The sequence below is a fragment of the Meles meles genome, chromosome 21 (genome assembly GCF_922984935.1).
Source record: "Meles meles chromosome 21, mMelMel3.1 paternal haplotype, whole genome shotgun sequence".
NCBI classification, from domain to species: domain Eukaryota; kingdom Metazoa; phylum Chordata; class Mammalia; order Carnivora; family Mustelidae; genus Meles; species Meles meles.
In genome coordinates, this window is record NC_060086.1 from 15,836,014 (window position 1) to 15,862,549 (window position 26,536).

The 26,536-nt window shown below is 65.3% G+C and overlaps 1 protein-coding gene across 3 annotated transcripts in view; it reads left to right on the forward strand.

The window, feature by feature from the left end:
• Window positions 1-364: 364 nt before the first annotated feature.
• The window catches only part of INTS1 (integrator complex subunit 1), a 29,064-nt gene continuing 2,892 nt past the window's right edge, over window positions 365-26,536 (forward strand). The window contains exons 1-41 of one of the 3 annotated variants that reach the window (XM_045993205.1): window positions 365-703; window positions 1,137-1,427; window positions 3,850-4,046; window positions 4,188-4,325; window positions 4,582-4,741; window positions 4,881-4,986; window positions 5,099-5,291; window positions 5,379-5,524; window positions 5,691-5,832; window positions 6,691-6,867; window positions 7,208-7,316; window positions 7,883-8,003; window positions 8,281-8,358; window positions 8,964-9,121; window positions 9,712-9,808; window positions 12,516-12,607; window positions 12,803-12,863; window positions 13,444-13,641; window positions 13,849-13,978; window positions 14,247-14,426; window positions 14,520-14,669; window positions 15,020-15,199; window positions 15,280-15,384; window positions 16,355-16,522; window positions 16,613-16,724; window positions 17,668-17,829; window positions 18,411-18,557; window positions 18,918-19,016; window positions 19,248-19,372; window positions 20,259-20,513; window positions 21,011-21,170; window positions 21,464-21,604; window positions 21,950-22,121; window positions 22,201-22,324; window positions 23,062-23,192; window positions 23,668-23,755; window positions 23,849-24,075; window positions 24,163-24,286; window positions 24,953-25,086; window positions 25,481-25,673; window positions 26,186-26,313. In XM_045993205.1, the coding sequence (XP_045849161.1) occupies window positions 646-703; window positions 1,137-1,427; window positions 3,850-4,046; window positions 4,188-4,325; window positions 4,582-4,741; window positions 4,881-4,986; window positions 5,099-5,291; window positions 5,379-5,524; window positions 5,691-5,832; window positions 6,691-6,867; window positions 7,208-7,316; window positions 7,883-8,003; window positions 8,281-8,358; window positions 8,964-9,121; window positions 9,712-9,808; window positions 12,516-12,607; window positions 12,803-12,863; window positions 13,444-13,641; window positions 13,849-13,978; window positions 14,247-14,426; window positions 14,520-14,669; window positions 15,020-15,199; window positions 15,280-15,384; window positions 16,355-16,522; window positions 16,613-16,724; window positions 17,668-17,829; window positions 18,411-18,557; window positions 18,918-19,016; window positions 19,248-19,372; window positions 20,259-20,513; window positions 21,011-21,170; window positions 21,464-21,604; window positions 21,950-22,121; window positions 22,201-22,324; window positions 23,062-23,192; window positions 23,668-23,755; window positions 23,849-24,075; window positions 24,163-24,286; window positions 24,953-25,086; window positions 25,481-25,673; window positions 26,186-26,313 (5,957 nt within the window). In that variant the 5' untranslated portion in view covers window positions 365-645. The remainder of the gene's footprint in view (window positions 704-1,136; window positions 1,428-3,849; window positions 4,047-4,187; window positions 4,326-4,581; window positions 4,742-4,880; window positions 4,987-5,098; window positions 5,292-5,378; window positions 5,525-5,690; window positions 5,833-6,690; window positions 6,868-7,207; window positions 7,317-7,882; window positions 8,004-8,280; window positions 8,359-8,963; window positions 9,122-9,711; window positions 9,809-12,515; window positions 12,608-12,802; window positions 12,864-13,443; window positions 13,642-13,848; window positions 13,979-14,246; window positions 14,427-14,519; window positions 14,670-15,019; window positions 15,200-15,279; window positions 15,385-16,354; window positions 16,523-16,612; window positions 16,725-17,667; window positions 17,830-18,410; window positions 18,558-18,917; window positions 19,017-19,247; window positions 19,373-20,258; window positions 20,514-21,010; window positions 21,171-21,463; window positions 21,605-21,949; window positions 22,122-22,200; window positions 22,325-23,061; window positions 23,193-23,667; window positions 23,756-23,848; window positions 24,076-24,162; window positions 24,287-24,952; window positions 25,087-25,480; window positions 25,674-26,185; window positions 26,314-26,536) is intronic. The other 2 variants (XM_045993207.1, XM_045993206.1) reach the window with 2 other exon arrangements.

The following is a 26,536-nucleotide window of genomic DNA, read 5'->3' on the forward strand; positions in this document are numbered from 1 at the left end:
TTAATGAGGGCCGTGCCCACTCCCAGCCCTACCTAGTCCCCTCCTCACGCTCCACGCTGAGCACCCCAGACCCTGCCCTTGGACAACTAAACAGGACAGCAGGACCCTGGAGGTGCAGCGCGTCGGGGTCAGAATCCCGTGCCCCTTCCCCCATTGCGCGTCCTCGGGAGCATGGCTCAGTGACGTCACCCTCACCTGCATCAGCAGGTGCTAGACGGCTCGGCGCCCAGCCGGCCTCCCGCCGCCAGAGAGCGCCGCAGGCAGCACGCAGCGGTCGCAGGCCCGTCGCCGCCCGTGCGCCCCTTCGGCGGAGTTTTGCTTCCGGTAGGTCCGGAAGTGGGCTGCTGAGGGTGGCGACTTCCGGTTCCGGGACGGTCGTGCAGGCTGCGCCGGGCCGGGGCTGGTGGAGGGTGGTTCGTGGGCCGCGGCTGCCGGCGACGCTGCTCCCCGCCCGGCCGCTCGGAGGCGGGCATCCGCGGCCTCCCGGAGTCGCCCCGCGCGGCGGTCTCTGCCCGTGCGCCCGCAGGCCGCAGGCCTGACGGCCCCAGGGCGAATGAATGAATGAGCGGGGACCGCGGACCCGGCGCCGGCTTTCTCCGCGGCTGACACCTCGGCGGCCAGCGGCAGCGCGGGGCGGGGGACGGGATGAACCGCGCCAAGCCCGCGACGGTGCGCAGGCCCAGCGCGGCGGCCAAGCCGTCAGGTGTGGGCTTGGGCTGAGGCCGCGGCGGGGCTCCGGGCGGCGGGCTCCCTGTGCGCACCACATCCCGGGCGGGGGAGTGGCGGGCGGGCTGGCGCTGGGAGCCCAGGGCGGGGGCCTGCTTGGCGTCAGATCGGGCTCTGCCACCGCGAGCTCGGTCTGTCCCTTGTTTCCCTCTGCAACGCGGAGGTCGCGGCCTGGCTGACAGTCCTGCCCAGGCCTGCTCTGTGGTGAGCTCGGCGTGACTGTCAGCCCATGTTGTCCCTGAGCACTCCAGGCATGGCTGCGCCCTGGGCTTGCTGCCACTTGTCCCTTGCCTGCCCTGACCCCTGTTTAATCCCCTTGGAGACCGTGGGAGGTTGCAGTCCATCTCCAGCACCCTTCCCACCGCCACCACCATGTAAAGTGCATGTTTGCCCACCTCCCTTCTCTGCAGGGCACCCACCACCAGGAGACTTCATTGCTCTGGGCTCAAAGGGTCAGGCCAATGAATCCAAAACAGCATCTACCCTGCTGAAGCCTGCCCCTTCTGGCCTGCCTTCTGAGCGCAAGCGGGATGCTGCAGCCGCGTTGGCAGGCGCCTCTGCCCTGACTGGCCTCACCAAGCGCCCCAAACTCTCGTCCACACCCCCCCTGAGTGCCCTGGGGCGCTTGGCTGAAGCTGCAGTGGCGGAAAAGCGTGCCATCTCTCCATCCATTAAAGAGCCATCTGTGGTCCCAATTGAAGGTAAAGTTGGTTTCTGGGCTTCCCTTCCCAGAAAGCACATCCCACCCTGCGGCCGCCTCCTAGGGATTCACTGAAGGCGGCTTCCCGGCTTAGCACCAGAGTGGAGCACAGGTCCTCTGGAGAAGGGGAGAGAGGAGTCATCAGGGAGTCTGTTCTGCAAAGCACTCCTCACACAGGTGCCTTTACTGCCATGTGTTTCCAAACTGCGATGGAGATGGGAAGTGTTAATGGGACCCAGGGCAGCGTGGCACAGGCGGGTCTCAGGCCCCAGCGTGCTGCGGGAGCACGTGCTGGCAAGTGAGCTCAGCGGCCTGTGCCAGCGTTCTGTCAGCTGGGAGATGGATGGATGGTGGCTCTTCAGCTGTCCCCACATCATGGGGGGGGTGCCCCTTCTGCACTGACAGCGGCTGTTCTTTGGGGAGTGGCATCCTTCCTTTGCCCAGCGGTTCCTCTGATGAGCTCGCTGCGTGTGTCCTCTGTGACACGCCTGGTCTGCGCATTGGCCATCAGTAGAAGCGGAGACCAGAGCCTTGTTTTGTGGGCTCTGTGTTCTCGTGCGTTCCCCTCTCTGCCTGCTGCGTGGGCGTTTGGACTTCAGTGATCTCCACAGACAGTGAAGGGCTCGTCTGTCTCCGTTTTTTCATTTCAGGAGGTGCTACATCAGTGACGTCCAGGGAGAGTTTGTTGTTTTGTTTTTTTTTTTTTTATTTTATTTATTTATTTGACAGACAGAGATCACAAGTAGGCAGAGACACAGGCAGAGAGAGAGAGAGGAAGCAGGCTCCCTGCCGAGCAGAGAGCCCGACGCAGGGCTCGATCCCAGGACCCTGAGACCATGACCCGAGCTGAAGGCAGAGGCTTTAACCCACTGAGCCACCCAGGCGCCCCCAGGGAGAGTTTTTTAAAAAATCACTTATAATTCTGTTATTTACAGAAGAGCTTTTAGTCTGTGTACATATCAGGTTGGGCCTGCTTTTCTGTGTCATCTTCCCATCGATTATTTCTGGCTGCTCCACGATACCCTATAGATCAGATCCGTGAAATACCAAGCCAGCCCCAGGTTTTGAGCACAGAGGGATTCACACGACAGCTTTGGCACAGGGAAGACTCATGAGGGATCTGTGACGTTGAGCCTTGAAGGCTGGACAGGGTTTTGACGGGTGGTTGAGGACATTAGAAAATGAGCCGCTGAGCGAGGCATGTGTCCTGGAGAATGGAACCGTGCCCCGGAGCCCCGGGGCAGGAGGAGCAGAAGACATGGCTGGGGCTTGTTGGGCTTCAGGGGTGAATCAGACCTCTCATCCAGGCCCAACCCTCCCCAGTCCGCCACCCTGCCAGCCCCACGTCACCTGCTCCTGGCAGCGAGGGCTGAGGCCCCGGCTGGCATCTCCTGTACGAGGTGCTTCTGGAGATGAGATGAAACGTGGTTATGGAAAGCGTGCACTGAGCAATGAAGCACTTTACAAACATGTTAAGCAAACAGAAGGCGGAACACAGCCGTGCATAGCCCCGGGCATGTGGAAGGTCGAGGTCTTCACGGCATCCAGTGAGTCTGCGCAGCCTGCTTGCCTTGTGTCCCAGGCACCTGGAAAGTGTCCAGTGGGTATCACTGAGTCCTCTGCCCTCGCACGGTTAACTCACACCAACGGCAGCACCTTCGCCTGTGTGTTTACATCTTTAAAAACCACCAGAACACTCTCTCAGATCAGAGAAGACGCTACAGTGGGGATTGCAGTCTCTGCGTCTGAGCGACACACTGTCGCGCCAGGAAGGGGCGTGGTGAACATGCGCGTGCTCCGGGGGCTGACTGCACAGGGAGGCCAGTGAGCTCCGCATGCCATGGACACAACGGCAAAGGAGGCAGGGAGGAAGCATGAAGAGATGGTAGAAGTGAACACGGGAGAGAAGGTCAAAACCCAAGGAGCAGAGACCATTGAAGCAAAACCCTGCAGGGCGGATCTGAGGAGAGGGCCAGCAGCGCCAGGCGGGGAGACCAGCAGAGAAGCCGCCACTGTCAAGAGGAAAGGCGATGGATGGCATTGGGCCAGTTAATTTGAAAACTTAGAAAAAGTTGATCTATTTGTAGAAAAATATCGTGCAGGAGCAGCTAAGCCCAGAGTAGCTATGAGGGATGTGGGGAGAGGTCTGGAGGTGGCTGGGCCAGTGCTCGGAGTCTGGAGGGTGCTGTTCCTGTGGTGGCCCGTCGTTGGCTGGGTCGGGCCCCGTGAGGAGGGCAGCATGCACCCTGCTCCCTCCCTGGCTGTTGGCCTTGGAGGTGGGGGACCCGTGGCACAACCCTGAGACCCTCACTCACGGGACTTCTGCGGGTGTACCCTGTTGTCCCCTGGCTTTGGGAGGGACCCTGAAGGCGGGTTCTGCTCCTGGCTGCCCGCTTTAATGATGCCCTTCTTGTACCTGCCAGTGCCGCCCTCCGTGCTGCTGGACGAGATCGAGGCCGCCGAGCTGGAGGGCAATGACGGCCGGATCGAGGGTGTGCTGTGTGGGGCCGTGAAGCAGCTGAAGGCCACGCGGGCCAAGCCCGATGGCGCACTGTACCTGAGCCTCATGTATCTGGCCAAGATCAAGCCCAACATCTTCGCCACAGAGGGGGTCATTGAGGTGAGGGCCGGGCTGAGTGAGACGGGCCCTCATTCTGGCCTCATGTCCCGTGCCCTCCCACCAGGCCACTTCTCCAGAAGCTTGCCAGCTCTGCCCCGTGTGCAGGGCACTGCTTCCCTGATGACACGCCGTCTCTCGTAGGCTCTGTGCAGCCTTCTGCGGCGGGATGCCTCCATCAACTTCAAGGCCAAGGGGAACAGTCTGGTGTCCGTGTTGGCCTGTAACCTGCTCATGGCTGCATACGAGGAGGATGAGAACTGGCCTGAGATCTTCGTCAAGGTGGGTTTGCCTCTCCTGGCGGCTCCCTGGGAGAAAGAAGAGGCCAACCTGGGTGTGTCCTCTCGGGAGGCTGCGTATCTGGCAGCCGGGGGCGTCTGTCTCCTGTGCTGGTCGCTGGGGAGGTCATTCTGGGAGCCCCCTCCCACCCCAGGCAACTGGAGGTGCTTGGGGAAGCACCTGTCTTGGGAGCCGCAGAGCGCGGGCAGAAGAGAACTGCCCAACAGGGGCCGGAAGTGGGGATGTCCGACCCATGCAGGTGTACATCGAAGACTCCTTGGGTGAGCGGATCTGGGTGGACAGCCCGCACTGCAAGACCTTTGTGGACAACATCCAGACGGCGTTTAACACCAAGATGCCCCCCAAGAGCATGCTTCTGCAGGGGGAGGTGGCGCGCAGCGGCGGGGATCTCAGTGCTGGTAAGACACGCTGGGTGGCTGGGCTAGGCAGTGTCCGGGGTGGGGGGTAGGTCACCACCCTCCATGGAGCCCGTTGTTGGCGGGGATGGGTGCTCACAGGGTGGCTGGGGGACGTGTCCACAAGTGGCTGGGTCCACAGGGAGCAGCCCTCACCCTTCCCTCACGGAGGAGGAGGACAGCCAGACGGAGCTCCTGATCGCTGAGGAGAAGCTCAGCCCCGAGCAGGAGGGCCAGCTCATGGCCAGGTAGGCATGTCGTGCGGCCCCCTGCCCGTAGGGCCCTGCATGTGGCTGGGAGGCTGGTGGGGTGGGCCCGTGGGGGGAGCCAGCTCTCCTTCCTTCGTCCCCCGCCCCTCTGGCCTAGGTACGACGACCTCGCAGAGAGCGTGGAGGAGTACGTCCTGGACATGCTCCGCGACCAGCTGAACCGGCGGCAGCCCATTGACAACGTGTCGCGGAACCTCTTGCGGCTGCTCACCTCCACCTGTGGCTACAAGGAGGTGCGGCTGATGGCCGTGCAGAGGCTGGAGATGTGGCTGCAGAACCCCAAGGTGAGGGCGGGGGCGGGGCCTCCTCCAGGGCGCTGTGGGGGCTGGGCTGCGCCCGAGGCTGATGGGGCGCTGCCCCACCCCCTGTAGCTGACCAGGCCTGCCCAGGACCTGCTGATGTCGGTGTGCATGAACTGCAACACGCACGGCGTGGAGGACATGGACGTCATCTCGCACCTGATCAAGATCCGCCTCAAGCCCAAGGTCCTCCTGAACCATTACATGCTGTGTGTCAGGTGCGGCCCGGACAGGAACCGGTGGGAGGGCGGCAGGGCCAGAGGTGGGGAGCTGGAGGGCGGGCAGGGGAGTGGGAGGGGACCCGGGCGGGAGCCATGGGCAGGAGGGTGGCAGGGTGGGCGGCCGCAGTCCGCACCAGCGCCCCTTGATTTGCCCTGCGTCCAGGGAGCTGCTGAGCGCGCACAAGGACAACCTGGGCACCACCATCAAGTTTGTGGTCTTCAACGAGCTCTCCAACGCCCGGAACCCCAACAACATGCAGATCCTCTACACTGTGCTGCAGCACAGCTCGGAGCTGGCGCCCAAGGTAGGGTGCTCGGCGGCGCGGGGGGCCAGCCGCAAGCCCGGGAGCCCCTGTGGACGTGGGGAGAGGAGAGGAGAGGAGCACTCGGCGGCAGCTGCAGCCCCGGGCGCTGGGATGCAGTGGGTGATGTGGGCCGAGCTGCGTGGGAGAAAGCCCAGGAGGGCATAGAGGGCCCAGGTAGCAGCACCCGGTGGCCTGACTTCAGGTCGGGTTCGGAGCGGGTACAGCCCCGCCATGGGGCATCTTCTTCAGAAGCCCGGGCTCAGCTTGTTCGGGAGGAGGCAGCACTGAGCCCCTCAGAAAGGCCCCTGTTTCCAAGCCAAGGCTCATCCCACCCTTCTGAGGGCTGGTCTTTCCCAAACAGGGCCGGCATCTCTGGCATTGGCCTTCGGGTCCCCAGTATGAGAGTTCCTGCACTCCAGGTGCTTGTGAAGGGAGAGCCGAGCACAGCTCAAGGGTCGTTGCTGGAGCGAGCTAGGGCAGTAAACGGCGTCTGCGCGGGGTGCCGCTTCTCGCCGCCACTCTGCCATCCCCTCTTTGCTCATCCCCACAGCCCGGGAGCCTGGCACACCTCACCGCCCAGGCACTGGTTTAACGAGGCCTGGTCCCCCACGAACCAGCTGCCCTGAGAGTGAAAGCCGTGTCCCGCATTGTGCCATGCTGTCTGGGAGCGGCCAGTGTGGAAGCGTTCCTGCTTGCTCAGGCCCAGTGTGCTCCAGGGAGACAGACATGGCCATCTTTCCTGCAGGGCTGTGGGAAGCCTCGCGCAGGGCCAAGGGAGGCCCCGACGGGAGGCCTGCGACAGTAGGGGAGCTGGTGGCGGTGGGGAGTGACCTGTCTGGGTGTCCTCTCTCCTCCCAGTTCCTGGCCATGGTGTTCCAGGACCTGCTGACCAACAAGGACGACTACCTGCGGGCCTCGCGGGCGCTGCTGCGGGAGATCATCAAGCAGACCAAGCACGAGGTCAACTTCCAGGCCTTCTGCCTTGGGCTCATGCAGGAGCGCAAGGAGCCCCAGTACCTGGACATGGAGTTCAAGGTGCCCCCCACCCCCGTGCTCTGAGGCCTCTTCTGCCATCTGTGGGTGGTGCCCCTTGTGGCCAGCAGCTGGTCTCAGAGGGTGGAGGGACTGGCCGCATGTGGGTGGCTCCAGATGGTGGGCCTTGCCCGGCTTTGTCGGCTGAACCTTCTTCCGTCGTCTGAGCTTTTCGTCGACCTGCTCCTGGTCCCTGTACCTCCTCGCGCACGTTGTCTCCAGGCACAGTGCTCTCTGGGCGTCCTCCTGTGCCGGCTGCCTGTGGGCTGGGGGCCTGAGCAGGGCCTCTGGGCTGCGGGCCCCTGCCCCACACCAACCTGGCTGTGCGGGGCTGTGCTTACAGGAGCGATTTGTGGTACACGTCACAGACGTCCTGGCTGTGGCCATGATGCTGGGCATCACGGCGCAGGTGAAGGAGGCTGGCACCGCCTGGGACAAAGGAGAGAAGAAAAGTAAGGACCCAAGACAGACCGGATGCCACCGGTCTTGAGCAGGGCCGGGGGCCATTCCCAAGGCTGCAGGCCATCCCCCGGGGGACCCACCCACCATCCGGAACACTCAGGGAGCTTCTGGAAGTTGCCATTGCCTGTTCTCTGGGCCCAGGGCCTGCTGTCTGCTCGGGTCATCTGCTCACTGGGGGCCATTTCGGGCTTGCAGTCCCACTTCCGAGAGCGGGAGGCCGGTGGGTGGTCCTGCTGCTTGGCCTTATCATGAAGCCTGTTGGCAGCCCGGCAGCAGAGGCTGCCCAGGTGTCTTAACGAAGTCATGAAAAATGTGAGGAATGAAACCGCTGGGAATTTGGGGATTTTCTTTATCTGGAATTTCCCCGGCCCACAGGAGGCTTACATGGTGCTCCCTGAGTGTTCTCCGGCTGCGTTGGTGTCTGTCAGTGTGTCGCTCCTGTAGCCCGTAGGAGGCACGAGGATGGATGCTCAGAGACCCCATCCCTGCCCGTTCTCACCCCCGACCCCTAGAGGCTGTGGTGCAGGCACACCGTGACCCTGCATGTCCTTTTCAGACCTCGAGGTACTGCGCTCCTTCCAGAACCAGATCGCTGCAATCCAGAGGGATGCCGTGTGGTGGCTTCACACCGTCGTCCCCTCCATCAGCAAGCTCGCCCCCAAGGACTACGTGCACTGGTACGGGCCGGCTCGCTCTGCTTCCACGGCGGCCCCTTCCCTGGGCCCAGCCCACGGGAGCCTGCCACGCTGGATGTGGCCAAGCACTGGCGCCGGCCTCTCAGCTAGAGATGTGCCCCGAGCAGGGGACATGGGCTTAGCTGTAGGGTCTGGTCTGCCTAGGCTCTGAGAGATGCCCCGGAGTCCCTGCCTAGAGCATGCAGTTTCCACCCCGCGGAGCCCAGTGGGCTGGGGAGAGCCCCGGGCACCCGCACCAACAGCCCCTCTGTCCCCCCAGCCTGCACAAGGTGCTCTTCACGGAGCAGCCGGAGACCTACTACAAGTGGGACAACTGGCCCCCCGAGAGCGACCGCAAGTGAGTGTGCCCCCCGCGTGCGCAGGGGCGGTGGGGGGGCTCTGCTCCCATGAGCACTGTGGACACCAGGGCTCCGTCTGTCTGTTCTCCTGGATCACCATCCCTGTCCCCTCCCCTGTCCCCGTGTGCTGTACCTGCCGTGCCTCTGAAGTGCCGTCCACTCCCAGGGCTCCAGCCGGCCCATGTCCACGGGACCCTCAAACTCACTGCTGCCTCTGGGCCTCCAAGCAGCCACGTGCACGCACCCTTCCTCCCTGGGTCGGTGTCATGGCCCGCCTCCCGAGCATTCTTGAGTGGCTCCCTGCTGCCCAGTCCAGCTTGTGCGCCTCCCGCCCCCGTACTCCGTGCCCTTCCTTGTGCTGTGCTGTGGGCGACTGTGGGTGGTGGCTGGTTTATCTGTGCCCCTAGGGGTCGGGCACCTTCTCTCTTTGTTCCCTGGCGTGGCTAGGCTTTGTCCACGGAGGCCTCAGGAGCAAGTGAGCACAGGCGCGGGATGGTGCCCCCCTTCCCTGCCCCGCTGAGACTCGGAGCCGGGGCCTCTCCTGCACGGGGTGGGGGGCATGTGCAGCCCCCTTCCGAGCCAGCCCTACCTGCTCTGCCCACAGCTTCTTCCTCCGCCTCTGCTCAGAGGTGCCCATCCTGGAGGACACGCTGATGCGCATCCTGGTCATCGGGCTGTCTCGGGAGCTCCCGCTGGGCCCCGCAGACGCCATGGAGCTTGCCGACCACCTGGTGAAGCGAGCCGCGGCCGTGCAGGCAGACGGTGAGGGTCCCTTCTGATGGTCCGGGCACCCCCTCAGTGACGGCCTCCCCCAGTGGGCCTCTGCTGCTCATATCCCTGCAGATTCCCCTTGGGCACCTATGTGCGTGCTCCCAGGCTGCTGGGGTGGGCCTGCGTCCTGGCATCTAGCCGGGTGTCTGCTCCGTCCCACAGCCCCGTGCCCGCTGGACCTGACTGGTCCCTGGAATCGGGGATGGGGCAGCGGGCATTCATCTGGAAATGACTCAGGGCGCTGTGTCTGGGGCTAGCCCTGGGGTCTGCGCTTGCTGTCTGTGGGATGCTCGGCGGGAGGTGCAGCGTCTGCCCCCGGAAAGGGCCACACCAGCAGTCCTGAGGATGGCACCCATGCCGCAAAAGCCACTTGCCTCCTCCGGCTGCCGCGGGGCCCGTCTGTGCCTTTGGCCCACCTGCTTGGGCTGCCCGGGTCCATCCCTGTCCCTGCCCATGCCTCGGCTGCTGGAGAGCAAGGCCCCGTCTGCCTGCTGTCCTCCCGTGGCCGAGCCCTGTGCCCCGGGCTGCCCCTGGGGCGCGTGAGCGGGCTTCTGGCAGCTGCATGCGGCTCTCGGTTTCAGACGTGGAAGTGCTGAAGGTGGAGAGGATCCAGCTGATCGACGCCGTCTTGAACCTGTGCACTTACCACCACCCCGAGAACATCCAGCTGCCCCCCGGGTAAGGCGCTCCTTCCCTTCTTACCCCCTCCCTCCCCACCCCTCCTCCCATGTTGGGCGCGCTGGGCGCAGATGCCTTGCAAGGCCCGCAAGGCTGGACATGGAGCCAGACAGCTTGCGGGGGCCCCAGGCCTGCTGTCCTGCCCGCACCCGCATCTCAGGGACTCGCAGCCCAGCTGTCTGTGGACACACACACACACACACACACACACACACACACACTCCCAGGCGCACAGCAGGGGTTCATGGGGAGTCCCCCATCCACTTTATCGAGCTGGGGTCCGCATAGGCCTCACCCACTCAGAGTCGCTGGTGCGCTGGTTCCAGCAAATGCATGGGGCTGTGCTGCCACTGCAGTCCTGGTTTAGAGTGTGTCTGTCCCCCTCAAGCCCGCGCCAGGAGCCGTCCCTGCCCTGTCCCACACAGCCCTCAGCAGCCTCTGACCTTCGCTCTGTCCCCTGTGGCTGGGACGTTGTTGGACACCTCACAGTGCTTACAGAAGCTGGAGACCCATGGCCTGCGTCTGGCCTCCCTCGGTGGGCTGCACGTCGCTGGGCTTCAGCCAGGGTTCAGTCGGGGGGTAAGACGGCCGCACTTCCTTTCCTCTCCTGGCTGCGTAGGCTTGCTCCGTGCAGATGCCACGCTTTGTTTAAGCTCCCGGTGCCCGGAGAACGCTGCCGAGGACGTTCTGGCATGCTGTGCAGACCTGTGTTTCCAGGGCTCCTCCTGGGGGGCAGGGGTCACGTGGTTAACTGAGGTGCTGCCGACTTCCCCGCAGCAGCGCCCGGGGCTCCAGTCCCGCTGTGTCCTCGCCCCGCCAGCGCCTGTGTCTCCTGTGCTCACCGTCCCAGCGGGTGCGCGGAGGTGTCCTGCCGTGGCTCCCATGGGCGCATCTCCGAGCACTGACGGCGCTGAACTTCCCTTCGTGTGCTGTTCGGCCATGTGTCCGTCTTGTCCGGAGAGATGTCTGTCTGGGTCCTTTGTCCATTTTTAAGTTGGGTGGTTTGGATTTTTGTTGTTGGGAGCTCTCTATTCTGCACCTAGACCGCAAACAGGTCTGTAATCTGCAGGCGTCTTTCTGTCCTGCAGGTTGTCTTTCCGGGCTCCTGATCGTGCCCTTTGAGCCTCTGAGAGACAAACACTTTAGCTGTGGGAAAGTCCCGTTCTGCTGGTTCTCTCCCAATTCTTGCCCTCTTGTGTCATTTCTAAGGACACATCCCTCATCCGGGATCATGAGAACTTGCCTCTGCGTTTTACGGCTTCAGCTCTGGAATTTAGGCCTCTGATCCCCGAGTTAGCTGTGTGAACCGAAAGGCCGGGTCCAGGTTCGCTGTGCCACGGCAGACAAGGTGTTGCCCCAGCACTGTTTGCTGGCCGCGCTCACGTGGCTCGTCCAGGTGCCTCCACCCTGCTCCGTGCAGGGACCCACTGACGACATGGCCCCGTGTGCTCCTGTACTGCCGCGCAGCTGTCGTGGCCTCCCCAGGCACACGGAGCTCTCTCGCGTGTCCTCCCAAGAACTCGAGAGTTTTAGCTCATCATGTCCGACTTCATTCTCCCTCCGTGGACGGCCTCCAGCATCGTGCGCTGAAGGCTCTTCCCTTTCCCCGTCCCACTAAAGGTTTGGTCACCCTGGTCGGCCATCAGGTGACGATGACGTGTGTTTTCTTCTGGGCTCTTGGTTCTGTTCTGTTGGTGCGTGCGTCTGCCGCGTCCGCGCCGCTGTCTTCACACCTGTGGGCGAGGCTGAGTTCCGAAATTGGGACGTGGGAGTCCTCCAGCTTCGTTTTGCAAGGCTGTTTTGGCTCTTTGGGTCCTTGTGTTTCCCCGTGAATTTTCGGGTCAGCTTGTTAATTTCTAGAGAAAAGCGCAGCGGGGTTTTGGCGGTATCACTGGGTACAGATGGGTTTGGGGGTGTGGCCAGGTTCACGGTGTTGAAGCTCTGGTCTCCGTTCATTTAGATCTCTTCCTGCTGTCAGCATCGGCCTGCCGCTTCTAATGGGTCAGTCTTGCGCGTCTTCCGTTGTTTGTACCTGAGGATTTTTTTCTTCCCGATGCTGTTTGTCATGCCCGGAGTTCATTTCTTTGTTGCCTTTTTGGGTTGCTGCTGCGTGCTGTTTCCCGACCTGCTCGCTCTCACTTGGCAGCCCGTTCACTTATCTCCAAGTCGGCTTTTTGGATCTCCTTTGTACTCAGCAGCAGCGGCGTTCTGCTTCACTCTCTGGAACGTTCTATCACCCGAAAGAGCTGCACTTTAATCAGAAGCGTGTTGTAAACAAGATTTTTAAGTCACGGAGGCGGTGTTAAAGTTTGTGTGGGTGGATAGAGTGCCGCTTTGGGCTCTCCAACGGAGAGAGTAAGACCCATAGGGAACACTAAGATCTCGCGTCGTGACCGCCCTTGCCCACACTTAGCAGCCGGCACGCCGAGGCTCAGCCGGCGCGGGAACCTGGGCGGTGAGTCCCGGGGCTGGGCTCTGGGCAGCGTCGTGGTGGCCGCTGTGCCCTTCCTGGGGACGCCAGTGTTCCTGAACAACTAGGTCCAGGATTTGTGGAGTCACAGGTGTCGACATTTTGATCTCTGAAGTAGTCCCCTTGCTGGTCCATCACCACCTCGTCTCCGGGCCATTCCACCCTGGTCAGGACCGAGTCCCGTCACTGCCTCACGCTGCCGAGGCCAAGCCATGCCAGGGTTTCCTTGCATTTCAGGTACCAGCCTCCGAACCTGGCCATCTCCACCCTCTACTGGAAGGCGTGGCCCCTCCTGCTGGTGGTCGCCGCGTTCAACCCTGAGAACATCGGTGAGCCTCCCTCTGGCCAGCTCGCAGTCATCCCCCCGCCCCCCGCCCCGGGTGCTGCTCTTAACATCCTGTCGGGACTTCTTGCTTGTTGAAATCCGGGGTGGAGCCTGCCCAGGGACTGGGCAGTGGACCGGGGCCTCAGATGGGCAGGAGTGCTGCGTGCTGGCCACCAGCCGCTGTCTTGTTGCTCCCTAGGCCTGGCCGCCTGGGAGGAGTACCCCACGCTGAAGATGCTCATGGAGATGGTGATGACCAAGTGAGTCCACCTGGGAGGACTGGGTACACATGTGAAGGCTGCCTGGGTCCACGGCCGCTGAGCTACACGGTGGGCATGGGTGCTCGACGCCTGGGCTGGGTGACTGCGCCCTGCTGTCCGCTGTGTTCCCGCAGAGCCGAGCCAGTGGCCGGGTGCATGTGTTACGTTTCTGAGTGGCTGTCACTGGTGGTGGGTTCCACCTCAGAACCCGTGACAGCTGGGTTGCTCGGCGGAGCTGTGTGTGCCTCTGGGAGCAACTGGTTGGCCTACAGATGCCGTGTGGAAGGCGGTTCTGGTCTAGGGAGGAGTGAGCGGGTGTCCAGGATTCTGATGCCCACCGGGCTCGATTCTGCGGGTGGCTCATGAGCTGTGGGAGGGAGAGTGGCTTTACAGACACGGGGCTCCTCCCAGGGCCCCGACCCGGCAGCACTGCTGACGGCCCAGCAGCCTCTCTGGAGCACTTGGCAGCCGAGGCTATCTGCAGGGCATCGGTTGTGACCATCCTTGACCCATGGGCTGCTGCTGGTGGCCACAAGCCTCAGACGGGCACAGAAGCGCGTTCTTTCTGTTTGGTCCCCAGCAACTACTCATACCCCCCGTGCACCCTGACGGACGAGGAGACCCGGACGGAGATGATTAATCGGGAGCTGCAGACCTCCCAGCGGGAAAAGCAGGAGATCCTGGCGTTCGAGGGCCATCTGGCGGCGGCTTCCACCAAGCAGACCATCACTGAGAGCAGCAGCCTTCTGCTGTCGCAGCTCACCAGCCTGGACCCTCAGTACGTGGAGCCCACGCCCTGGGGCCAAGCTGGATGGGGTGGCGGGGCTGGGGGGGTGCAGCTGGAGGAGCAGACGGAGGGACTTCCGGGCCTCTGGGGGCGGCCTCAGGTGGGACATAGGCCGACCCCCTGCCCTCGCATGCGGCCGTTGTTCTGGGGACTCTGTGTGCACATGGCTTCCTAACACTTGTCCTCTGGGACCTTCAGAGGACCCCCTCGGAGGCCTCCGCCCCACATCCTGGACCAAGTGAAAGGCCTCAACCAGTCCCTGCGTCTCGGGCACCTGCTGTGTCGGAGCCGAAGCCCGGATTTCCTCCTCAACATCATCCAGAGGCAGGCATGTTCCAGGTGGCTCTGGGGTGCGGGGCTGGGGCCTGGCAAAGGCGTCCCAGGCTTTGGCATTAAGTGAGACTAGCCAGAAGAGGGCAGCCCGGGACTCTGGGCCGCGGAGGACGGGCTCCGTGGCTGTAGGCAGCTGCCTCCATACGAGCAGAGTCCATGTCCTGTGGCCGCGGGCACGCGGGGAGGCCGGTAGACGGGCCACAGTGGGGAAGCAGCAGGCTCGTTCATGCTGGGCAGGCTGAATGTGTGTGTCGCCCGCCCAGGCCTCCTCGCAGTCCATGCCGTGGCTGGCTGACCTGGTGCAGTCGAGCGAGGGCTCCCTGGACGTACTGCCGGTGCAGTGCCTGTGTGAGTTCCTGCTGCACGACGCGGCCGACGACGCCACCTCTGGGGAGGAGGAGGAGGAGGGCGAGAGCAGAGAGCAAAAGGCCAAGAAGCGGCAGGTCGGTGCCCTCCCCTTGCCTCCAGGCCCCCCAGGGTGCCAGCTCGTGCCCGCGGCCCCGCAGGCCCACTAGGGGTCTCCTTTGCCCCTGCAGAGGCAGCAGAAGCAGCGGCAGCTGCTGGGGCGCCTGCAGGACCTGCTGCTGGGCCCCAAGGCCGACGAACAGACCACGTGTGAGGTGCTGGACTATTTCCTACGGCGCCTCGGCTCCTCCCAGGTGGCCTCCAGGGTGCTGGCCATGAAGGTGAGGTTTGGCCCCCCACCCCCTCGCTCCATGGCGTGGGCAAGCCTGTATGCCCCTGGGTTCTGCACACTGGAGGGGGGATGGGATGCCGTCGGGGGGCGCTGGACCCCGAGAGGGACCGGGCAACCTCATAACCATCCTTGCCCCGTCTTCTGAGGGGCTGGGCGACTGTCCAAGGGAACTGGCTCGCACTGCTCTTGTCGCGTCAGCTCAAGTGTTTGTGACCAGACGCGGTGTCCTCGATAGTCGGGTGGCCCTCGTCTTCCCGGGTCTTTGAGAGAACGTGTCCATCCCCCGAGACCCACGTGCGGGTTGTGGCCGAGACGTGGCATGGAAACGTCTGCCTGCAGGGCCTGTCCCTGGTGCTGTCGGAAGGCAGTGTGCGGGATGGCGAGGAGAAGGAGCCCCCAATGGAGGAAGACCCCGGGGATCCGGAGGCGCTGCGCGGCTACCAGTGGCTTCTGCGGGACCTGCCCCGGCTGCCTCTGTTCGATAGTGTCAGGCCCACCACCGCTCTGGCGCTGCAGCAGGTGGGGGAGGTGCCAGGATGGGGGTGGGGGGTGGGGGGACACAGCCTACAGCTGGAGCTCACGTGGCCCTCCGTCCCCAGGCCATCCACATGGAGACCGACCCGCAGACCATCAGCGCCTACCTGGTCTACCTGTCCCAGCACACGCCTGTGGAGGAGCAGGGCCAGCACAGCGACCTGGCGCTGGTGAGGGGGTGGGGGCAGCTCCGGGCCCTTGTGGAGGAGAGCGGGACCCATAGGGCAGCCCCTGGGGTGGGTAGCCGGGCCTGCACATGCGCCTCTCACTTCCTCTTGACCTTCTGCCCAGACTCAGCATCGGGTGTGAGGGTCCTGGCATGCTTGGTGCCAGCATAGCCGTCGGGGTTACCGGCTGGCTTCGACACTATCTTTGCCCCCCGGGGCGGTGGCACCTGGGCTCGGAGGTGGGTTGTGCACCCCCCACCCAGGCACACTGGCTTGGGGCGGACAGGACAGGAGCCGGGCCAACCCCGGGGTGTTCTGGCAGCTCTCCGTGGGGCAGTTCCCTCCAGGGCTTGGCCGTTTCCTCCTCGCCTGCTGCCCTGGTCAGCTTTCTTGGGACCTTGCTGTCCCATCCGCCTGCTCTGGCTCGGTCCTCATGCGGCTCCTGCGGACCCCAGGCTTTGTGGGATGAAGGCACGCAGTCAGTAGAGGTCCTTGGAGGTGGGCTTCTTTCCAAGTGTGGATTCCTTGCTGAGGGCTGGGTGGGAACAGCAGCCCAGGCCCCGACACCTCGCCCCGAGTCTGCTCTGGTGCCCGTGTGCCGGCGCTGTTGCCGTGGGTTTCACATGAACACTCCCGCGGCTGTTGGCTTTTCATTTTGGGTCTTGAAAAAGGCGTGCGGCTGTTGCTCTCGGGCGGGGGCGGATGCCAGTGTCCCTCTTGGGGGCCAGGTGGACATCCCCTGCCTTCGGGGTGTGTGTGTCACTTCTCGCCCCACCACGCCCAGCCGCCAGGTGGTCTGACTTGGGGTGTGTGCACCAGGGCCCCTCCCTCCGCCTTGGGCCCGCCCACCACATGCAGCTGGGTCTTGGTGATCCTGGCCATGGCAGGCTGCGGCTGCCTGTGGGCCTGGTGTGGAGACAAGGGCTGGCGGGGGGGCGGGGGGGCCCTCTGACGGCTGTGCTGCTGCCCGCAGGACGTGGCCCGGCTGGTTGTGGAGCGCTCCACCATCATGTCCCACCTGTTCTCTAAGCGCTCCTGCAGCGCGGAGTCGGACGCCGTGCTCGTCGCCCTGCTCTCCATCTTCTCCCGCTACGTGCGGCGCATGCGCAAGAGCAAGGAAGGGGAGGAGGTGTACAGCTGGGTAAGGCAGGCGGCTGCTCCCCGGGTCGGGCCCCTCCCCAGTCCAGCGGCGCCGTGGCGCAGCCCAGCCACCTTCCCACTTCTCCTGCAGTCCGAGTCCCAGGACCAGGTCTTCCTTCGCTGGACCAGCGGGGAGACGGCCACCATGCACATTCTGGTGGTCCACGCCATGGTCATTCTCCTGACGCTGGGGCCGCCCCGTGGTGAGTGGCCGGCGGGTGCGCGAGGGCCAGTCCCAGGGTCCGTGCCAACGGGCTCTCTCCTCCATGCCACGTGAGCGCCAGCCCCACCCTGCGGAGCGGGAAAAGCGCCTGCACCCACCACAGTTTCGGGCAGGTCCCCGTTGGGTGGCGGCAGGGTCCGCAGGTTAATAAGCCTGTGATCTCCGGCCTTGCCACCCTGGCCTGTAGTGGAGCGGCCGTGGGAGGCGATGCCTTGCTGTGTCTGCTTCTCTGGGCACTCCCGGCGCAGCCGCTGAAGCTCGTGGTCTCAGGAGGTGCAAGTGTGGACGCGGGACTGCCTGCTGAGCGCACTGAGCTCCAGAGCTGGGGGGTCCAGCTCCTTTGCACAGGCCCGCCCCTCGCTGGCCGTGACCTGTGTCCCTCCAGGTGGCTGCACCCTTGCTGGCCTGGCAGCCTTTCCTCTGTCCCTTCCTCGCCGGCTGCCATGGACCAGTCTGCCGCATGCTTGTGTCCAAGAGGGGAGGGCGGGGCACTGGCTTTGCTAAGAACGTGGTCCCTGTCGGGCGGGTGAAGAGGATGCGTCCCCTCAAAAGGACAGGAGTTCACGAGCCCTGGGTGACTAGGGGGCACTGGCCTCCTATCAGCCCTGGGGAGTCTTCGGAGCGGGAAGGGAGCTGGTTCAGCCAGGCCCGGGAGCCCAGGACGGTGCCTGTCCATGTCGCAGCCGCCCCCGAGGTGGACTGGCCAGCTTCTGAGTCCCTGCGTGCCCTCAGCGGGAGTCATGGGTTAGACCAGGAGCAGGTGCAGCTCACGTTGGCTCTCCCGTGCTGTGAAGCCTCTGTTCCCCCAGACACAGCAGGGAGAGGAGGCTCTCCCAGCCTCGCTTCCAGTCCCTTGGGGCCCGGCGCGCATTTGCTGCGGAGGCTGAGCTGTTCTGCCGCTTACCCCATCGTCTCTCTCAAAGCTGGTGACGGCGAGTTCCAGGCCCTGCTGGACATCTGGTTCCCGGAGAAGCAGCCTCTGCCCACAGCCTTCCTGGTGGACACGTCAGAGGAGGCGCTGCTGCTGCCCGACTGGCTGAAGCTGCGCATGATCCGCTCAGAGGTCCCCCGCCTGGTGGACGCCGGTACGCGGCTGCCCGGCCTCCCACCGCCCGCCGGGCTGGGCGCTCCCACCACCGCACGTGCGAGAGGACAGCCCCGCAGCCTTGTTGGCACTAGGCGTCTGTCATCCCGCAGGCGCGTCTGGGGTTCCCGCTGCGCCTGGAGCCGCCCTGGGCTTCGGGGCGAGCGCCACATTGCCCGGCCCCTGCCCACCGGCCCCTCACAGGCAGGCAGGGAGGGGCACACAGTGCCATAGGACAGGGTTCGAGGGGAGAGGGAAGGGTGCTGCGCTGGTGCTGGAGGATGAGTGGCTGCGGGGTGTCCCGCCTGAGGAGCAGCACTGGTCCCACAGCAGCCAGTGGGCATCCGGTCGGGTAGCACCTGGGCAAGTGGGGGACAGCCTGGGAGGCAGTTTGGTGCACGGTGGGCTGAGTTTGGGAAGTGTGGGGAGGGCACGCTGTAGGGGAGCCAGCGACGACTCCAGGGGAGCTCAGGGGCCAGAGGGAAGGAGCCATAGGGAGAAGGGTGGGCAAGCCCACCGTGAGCCGGGCGGGGAGGGGTCGGGGTGCTGGATGGGGGCTCCACGAGCCAGCGCCCCTCTCAGCCCTGCAGGACCTGGAGCCGCAGCAGCTGCTGCTGTTCGTGCAGTCCTTTGGCATCCCCGTGTCCAGCATGAGCAAGCTGCTGCGGTACCTGGACCAGGCGGTGGCCCACGACCCCCAGACTCTGGAGCAGAACATCATGGACAAGAGTGAGAGCCGGGGCCCTCACGTGTGCTGCAGACCCCGACTGAGCGGCTCGGGCCCAGCACGAGCGATGGGCGGTCTGGGGCGGGAGGCACCGGGGGCGGGCACACCTAGGAGAGGCCGGGCTGCCCTGTTCAGTGCTTCCCCGATGTCCATGTGTGCTCAGGCTTTGAGGAGGGAGGAGCCACAGGGGTGCGCTCTGTGCGACCAGGTCTTGGCTAAAAGATCCCCTAGCTCAGCTTGCGACACTGTGTGCTGAGGTGTTTGGGTGGCAGGGTGGTGTTTCCAGCACAGATTTCTGGAGGGTAGGGAGGCCGTCGCTGCTTCGGGGCTCGGGTGTTTAACTGCTGGTTGTTGGCTCGCAGATTACATGGCCCACCTGGTTGAAGTTCAGCACGAGAGAGGAGCGTCCGGAGGCCAGACCTTCCACTCCCTGCTCACGGCCTCCCTGCCTCCACGGCGAGGTACCAGCCCATCCCCCTTCCTCACAGCTCCCCACATGCCAGCATGGGGCCTCCCGAGACCCGGGGCACACTCTCATCTCCGGCCAGCGTCTGGCTTCCTGTGTAAAGGCCCTGTTTCTTGTGGGCCTCAGCAGGCCCAAGGGAGGCTGGGGTGCTTGGGGATACCACCACCACCCCCGGAGGCCGGCCAGGAAGTGTCGTCAGTTGAAGCCTTTCCCCATTTCTCTGCAGACAGCGCAGAGGCGCCCAAACCCAAAAGCAGCCCGGAGCAGCCCTCGGGGCCAGGGCGGACCCGGGCTGTGACCCAGGTGCGGGTGCTTGGCCCCGAGGACGACCTGGCCAGCATGCTCCTGCAGGTACCGCTGCCGCTACCCGGGACGAGCTCTGCAGAAGGGGGTACCCTGGGCCCAGACAGGGGTAGGGGCTTCACCCCAGAACTCCACATCCATGGGGAGCCCGTTGCTGGGCGTGAGCCGGGGGGACCACAGCCTGGCTGCTCACCGGCCGCAGGCCTTAGCGTGCTCATCCAGAACTGCGGCCAGGATCGTCCCCTTGCTGGGCTGTCGGCGGTGTCTGCTCGGGGGCGGGGCCTGGAGGCACGGCTGGTGCAAGTGCTCAGCCCAAGCGACGTCCTGGGGGCAGACGTGGTGTGCTCACGTGGGCGTTGTTCCTGCGCTGCTCCCACTGCAGTGGCCAGCGCCGAACCTTCAGCCTGCTGGGAGCTGTGCGTGTAGAACAGCCGTGGGAGCGCGCATGCCCCGGCCGTCACCCTGCTCCCTGCTCTGCGGCTGGGCCTCTGCTCCACGCACTGCACGTGCGCCGCCTGCTACCCGGGGTCCTCCGTGTGGGAGCTCACCTGCTCACGTGCCCGCATGCACCCTTTACCTCCAGTGGGTTTCTCTGGAGTCTGGGGCCGTGCCTGGGAGCCCCCCTTACCCGCCAGCTGCAGTCTACGCACCCTCTGGGGTCGGTGCCCGGTTCTGTGAACGGAGCAGCCAGTGTTTGCTGGGCGGTGGGATTGCCTGTGGTCTCAGCCCTAGTGGGGCTCCCCATGCAGGCCCATCAGGAGTCCTGGGTCCCCTCCCTGCGCCTCCTGGGGGCATCTGGCAGGGACGGGGAGCTGCCAGCAGTGCCCGGGCAGGGTCTGGCCCACTGAGCGTGAGCGGTCATGTCATGGGTGCAGGGCACGGCGGGCCCACCGGGGCCGAGCGTGTCCTGATGCTGCCCTTTGCTCTGGCGCAGATCTTCCCGCTGAGCCCAGGCCCGCGGTGGCAGAGCTCCAGCGCCCGCCCTGCTGCCCTCGCACTGCAGCAGGCCCTGGGCCAGGAGCTAGCCCGCGTCCGTCAGGGGAGCCCCGAGGTGACGGGTGTCGCCGTGCGCCTGCTGCAGGCCATCGCCACCCTGCTCAACTCGCCGCACAGCGGGGCCCTGGTGATGTCCATGCACCGGAGCCACTTCCTCGCCTGTCCCCTGATGCGCCAACTCTGCCAGTACCAGGTGGGTGCGGGCGCCGCAGAGCCCGGGTCCGCGGGGGGCCTGCAGGAGGCCGCGTTGTGTCCCCCGGAGCTGCGCATCTGCCTACGGCCGCCAGCTCTGCCCGTGGAGCACCCTAGCTCTGTGCCTCCATGGCCTGGGGGTTGGCTCTCAGTGGACAGAGGAGACAGGCTCCTGCGGAGCCAGGCGTGGAGCCCCCGCCTCTGCTGACGGAAGCTTTCCAGGAAATAGGAGGCGCGGGGGTCGTTCCAGCCCACGTGCGCCGGGTGTGGTAATTCTACCGTAGCTGCTGCTGTGCCTGCGCAAGCGTGTGAGCGTGTCGACGTGCCTGTGCGGGTGCAAGGGTCTCTCTCTCCAAGCTGCACGGAGGTGACTCGCAAACAGTGGGGTGCCCTGTCAGCTGGGGCTCGGAGAGACTGTGTGTGACCTGGGGGGGCGGGGTGACAGCCGGGGACCATTCTGGCCACGCGCCCACGCTGAGCTGCCGCTTGTCCCCACAGCGCTGTGTGCCCCAGGACACCGGCTTCTCGTCACTCTTCCTCAAAGTGCTCGTGCAGATGCTGCAGTGGCTGGATGGCCCCGCGGGGGAGGGGGGGCCGCTGCGGGCGCAGCTCAAGCTCTTCGCCGTCCAGTACTCCGCGCGCCACAGGATCGGCGACGGTGAGGGCCAGCCGCGTCCTGCGGTGGGGGCCCTGGGCTTGTTGCCCCTCCCCCAGGGGCAGCGGGGAGGGGGGATAGCCTCGTTGATACTGGGGTGTCAGCTCTCGGGCTCTGTGGGCCCCAGAGGGGCGTCAGTGTGGACAGGGTTAACGGTCGGAAAGCAAGGGCTTTGGGGAGCGAGGTAGCATCCTTGGCTGGAAACGCACGTGAGGCCTGGGGGCTCCCGGGACAGGGTGGGCCACAGCAGCGGGTTGGAGGTCTGTCCCCTGGCTTATACCCATGCTTCCCGGCAGTGCGGAGTGGGTTCCTGCGCCTAGCCGAGGCCCTGGCGTTTCAAGGGGACTCGGAGGTGGTCAGCTCCACCGTCCGGGCTGTGGTCACCACCCTCAAGTCAGGGGAGAAGTGTAGTGTGGAACCCGAGCTCGTCGGCAAAGGTACCTCGGGGCTGGGAGCTGGGAGGACCCCCGGCTTGGCGGCCAGCGCAGAGGATCTTCTCCCAGGTGTCCCAGAAATGGGAGCCGTAGAGAGGAGTGGCGGTCTGGCAGGAAGGGCCCGCCCCCGACACGGTGGCCATGCCCGGGCTCTGCTGTTGGCCTCGTGTGCACGTGGGGAGCCCACCCCCAGAACCAGTGCTCACCGCCGGCCGCCCTGGCCTGGCCATGCAGGGGCCTCGTTGGCCTTAGGGGGGCCGGGGGTTGTCTGTCCTGGAGTCGGGTGGTCTGGAGCCTGCCTATCTGTCCACCAAGCCGGAGCGACCTGGAGCACCCTTGTCCCCACAGTCCTCCAGGGTCTGATTGAGGCGGGGTCGCCTCACCTGGAGGAGCTGCTGGCCGCGCTCTTCGCCACCGCCCCCGCGTCCCCGACCCTGCGGCCCGTCACCGTGGTGAGCTCCCTGCTGCTGCAGGAGAAGGAGCCCCCAGCCCCAGGGGATCCGGAGGCCGACGGCTGTAGGTGAGCCGGCAGGGCTGCGGCTGGTCTGTGTGCGCCCCCCTGGCTGGCCATTGCTGAGCCTTCCCTGCTTTCCCTTCAGCCTGGAGGCCGTGCAGTTGGGTCCCTGCTCCGGGCTCCTCGTTGACTGGCTGGAGATGCTGGACCCCGAGGTGATCAGCAGCTGCCCCGAGCTGCAGCAGAGGCTGCTGTTCTCCCGGGGCAAGGTGGGCTACACTCTGCGCCGAGGACCGAGGACCGGCGCGACCCTGGGTGTGGTGGGGGCTGGGCTCCCGCGGCAGCCCCGTGTGGTGGGGGCTGGGCTCCCGCGGCAGCCCCTGCCTGGACAGTCTCTTTGTGCTGGTTCCCGCGGCCGCCCGGGCCTGACTTTTCACTGGCCTGGATGGGTGTCCTGTCCTCGGTGACCAGTCACTGCAGTGGCCGGATCTGGCTGTTCAGGCCGGTGGGGAGGAGGAGGACCAGAGCTTTGTGGCCCAGGGCCTCCTGCTGGGATGGGAGACACCGTGCTGAGCGGAGTGGAGAGTGGAGCCCAGCACCCCGCCGGGGATGGGTCCCCTGAGGACCCTGTGAGGGCTGCTGGGGGTCTCAGAGCCCTCCCCCCCATCACCCTCCTGTGTCCCTAAATCTCTCAGGGTGCTGCTGCATCTGGGGGCCTCGGACAAGACTGGGGGGGTTCTGGAGGCAGGACTTGGGGGTGGGGTTGGTTTGTTGTCTTCGTTCACGGGCACTCGCTATCTCTGAGGAGCTGGTTCAGGTCAGCACACGTGGCCTTCACAGCACGCCCCAGCCGGGCCCCACGTCCTGCACAGACTGCCGAGGCTGCCTTCCAGGCAGGAACTCTGGGTCTTTCTGGAAACAGCCTTCTCCCTCTGCTTTCCAGTGCCTCAAGGCCAGGTGGCCAGTCAGCCCCTCAGGGACCATCCCCGGTGTCCTTCTTCCCCAGGGCAAAGGTCATCCCGGCCCCCAGGTGCCGTCCTTCCGACCCTACCTGCTGGCCCTGCTCACTCACCAGTCCAGCTGGTCCACACTGCACCAGTGTGTCCACATCCTGCTGGGCAAGAACCGGGAGCAGAGGTGAGCACCCCTTCCCCGCATCCCTGCCCGGCAGGCCAGGTGGTATGGCGGCAGCACCCAGGGGCCCTCAGGGCATCTGGCCCGGCGTCCCCCACTGGCGCCCTGGAGGGGGTTCCTGCAGTGGCTGTCACAACCCTGGGGATACAGAGCCCGCCTGGTCCAGGTATGCCTGCTCTGGGTGACCACCCGGGCAGACGGTCTGCTCCCCGGATGGTGTCCATGGCTGTCGTCCACGCCGTATGCAGGGGAGTCAGATGTCCCCTCTGCGTGGCCAGCAGGCCCTGATGGTGGGCAGGACCGGTGTTGGTTTTGCTGGAGACAGGGTGCATGTCCTCGAACAGCTGACCTGGGCCCCATGTAGTTTGCTGATTGGGAGGTGGTGTTTGTGGCCTGAACTTCTGCGACGGTGCCTCGTCCTACCGTTTGTTCTCCTCTCCCGCTTGGAAACTGAGGCAAAGCTCCCACGTGCTTGCAGGTTTGACCCTTCAGCGTCTCTGGACTTCCTCTGGGCCTGCATCCACGTTCCACGAATCTGGCAGGGAAGGGACCAGCGCACGCCCCAGGCAGGTGTTGGGGCGCGTTGCCCTGCAGGGTGGGGAGAGGCGAGTGTGGGCCCGGCCCGGCCACCCGGGCGCTGACTGCGGTGCTGCTTGCAGAAGCGGCGGGAGGAGCTGGTGCTGCGGGTGCAGGCGGCAGAGCTCATCGGCCTGGTGGAGCTGATCCTGGCGGAGGCAGAGGCCAGGAGCCAGGACGGGGATGCCGCCGCCTGCAGCCTCCTCCAGGCCCGGCTGCCCCTGCTGCTCAGCTGCTGCCGGGGACACGACGAGAGCGTCCGGAAGGTGACAGCGCACCTGACAGGCTGCATCCAGCAGTGGGGCGACAGGTGAGGCTCGAGCCCCCTTGGCCACGGGCCCCCGGGCTGATGCCCCGCGAGTCCCGCCTACCCAGCAGCCTGCTCCGTGTCTTGCAGCGTGCTGGGCAGGCGCTGCCGGGACCTGCTGGTGCAGCTCTACCTGCAGTGGCCGGAGCTGCGCGTGCCCGTGCCCGAGGTCCTGCCGCACAGCGGAGGGGCCACCAGCGGCAGCACCTGCAAGGTGAGCGGGGGGGCAGGGGGTGCTCGGGGCCACCTCCATTCTTTACTGCTGGTGCGGAGACCCGAGCCGGGTCGCGGAGAAGTGCGCTTCCTCGGGTTCGAGGAAGACAGCGTCATGCAGGCAGTGCCGGCGCGTCTGGGCAGCTGTCTTTGCCCTTGTCGGCGCCTGAGGGCAGAGCCCGCCTTGCCCCCCTGGCCTGGAGCGTCTCTCCGAGGGCCAGAAGCCGTCTCTTCTCCTTCAAGCAGCCCCTCAGGCTGTGGGGCGAACAGAGGGGCCATCTGCCGGCACCCCTGTGTCTCCTTCCCAAGGCACTGGAGACACACAGCCTGCTGCCCAGTGGCGGCTGTGTGCGCCGGAGGGGCCTGTCCCCCACGTATCCCCCATCCGGGCATTCCGTCCCCCACCCCAGCCCTTCCCAGGCAACTCCCCCTGGTGTTTGTCTGGGCACGTGCCCCTTGTGCACCCAGAAAACGGGGGGCCCGGGGTGAGTAGCTTCTCTGGTCACTGCGCGGCCATGCCAGGCCTTCGAGGGACCCGGGGCACCCCGCCTCCAGTGAGCCCCGTCATGGGCCTTTCCATGGTGGACTCAAGCCCCGTAGGGGGGCAGGCATGTGAGACACCAGAGTTGGGGGTGGCCCCTGGGGCTCACCTCCCCCATCCCCTCAGCTGGACGGCCTCATCCACCGCTTCATCACCCTCCTCGCGGACACTAGCGACTCCCGGTCTTCGGAGAACAGAGTGGCCGATGCTAACATGGCCTGCCGGAAGCTGGCTGTGGCCCACCCCATCCTGCTGCTCAGGTACAGGCGCCCCAGCAGGCCTCTCCCGCTCCAGGCCCGGCAGGCCCTCTGGGGCCTCTTCCTGCGCTCCGGGGCTTGTACAGGAACGGGGTCTGCGTGGACAAGCTGCCATGCACGGTGCAGGGCAGTGACGGCTGCTTCCTGACTAAGCAGAGCCTGGCCGAGAGAGCCCTGGAGCGGGGGTTGGGAGAGACAGCGCCTTATAGACACGGAATCAGGTGGGACAGACAGGGTGGCCAGGTTGCAAGTGGACATGTCCGCAAGCCCCAGACCCCATGGGGAAGCTGGGGTGTGCCTGCCTGTCATGTCCCCTAGTGTGGGTTTCCTGCGGGGCTAGGCAGGGGAGCTGGATTCCTGGGGGCATGGACCAGTGAGCGCTCTTGGTCGTCCCCAGGCACTTGCCCATGATCGCTGCGCTCCTTCACGGCCGCACCCACCTCAACTTCCAGGAGTTCCGCCAGCAGAACCACCTGACCTTCTTCCTGCACGTGCTGGGGGTCCTGGAGCTTCTGCAGCCGCAGGTGTTCCAGAACGAGCACCAGGGGGCGCTGTGGGACTGTATGCGCTCCTTCGTCCGCCTGCTTCTGGTGCGTCGTGCAGCCGGCGTCTGCTTGGGCAGTGGGGACGCGGGATGTTCACCAGGCCCGTGTGTCCCATCCCTCCTCTGCCCGCTGTCCCCTCCTGTGGCCCCCGCCGCTGCCCGGCCTGGCCTGACCTTTCTGCCTGAGGCTGACGGGTGAGGGCAGACACGGGACATGGGCTCTGCAGGGCTCCGGGTGCCGGCATCAAGGGCAGGCCTCTCTAGCAGCTTCTGCTGCCCGCCCTGGGGACCAGCTCCTCGCTGGTGGCATGCCCAGGGAAGGCCCGTGTTCTGCAGAGGGCCGACCAGGAGCCATGGTCGGGCTCAGTGCTGCCGTCTCTGTAGCTACTGTCGGTGCTTGTTAGACACCCGTCTGGCTGCACCGGCGGCTCACAAACGGCAAGGCCATCTTTAGCACAGGCATCGCTGGCATCCAGGGTCCGTCCTGAGACCTTCTGAGCAAGTGTGGGGGCAGGGCGGGGGTGCTCCGGCTGTGAACACAAGGCTTCTGCTTTGCAGAGCTACAGGAAATCTTCTCGCCACCTGGCGCCCTTCATCCACAAGTTCGTGCACTTCACCCACAAGTACGTGACCTGCAATGCCCCAGCGGCCGTGGCCTTCCTGCAGAAACACGCAGACGCACTGCAGTGAGTGTGTGTGCGCGTCCGGTCTGGCCTGCTCGGGCACTCGGGCTCCGTCTGGCGAGGGTCCCACTGCCGGGCTGCAGGCGTGAGGGCCTCCCGAGCCGCGGGGTCAGGGGGCCTGCAGTGCCAGAGCCCAGGGTGGTGGGGGCTGGGGCCGCGCAGCTCTGAACCCGCTTCGCAAAGCTCTGGCCTCCCGTGCCCGCCCTCCTTCCCGCCATGTCTGCCG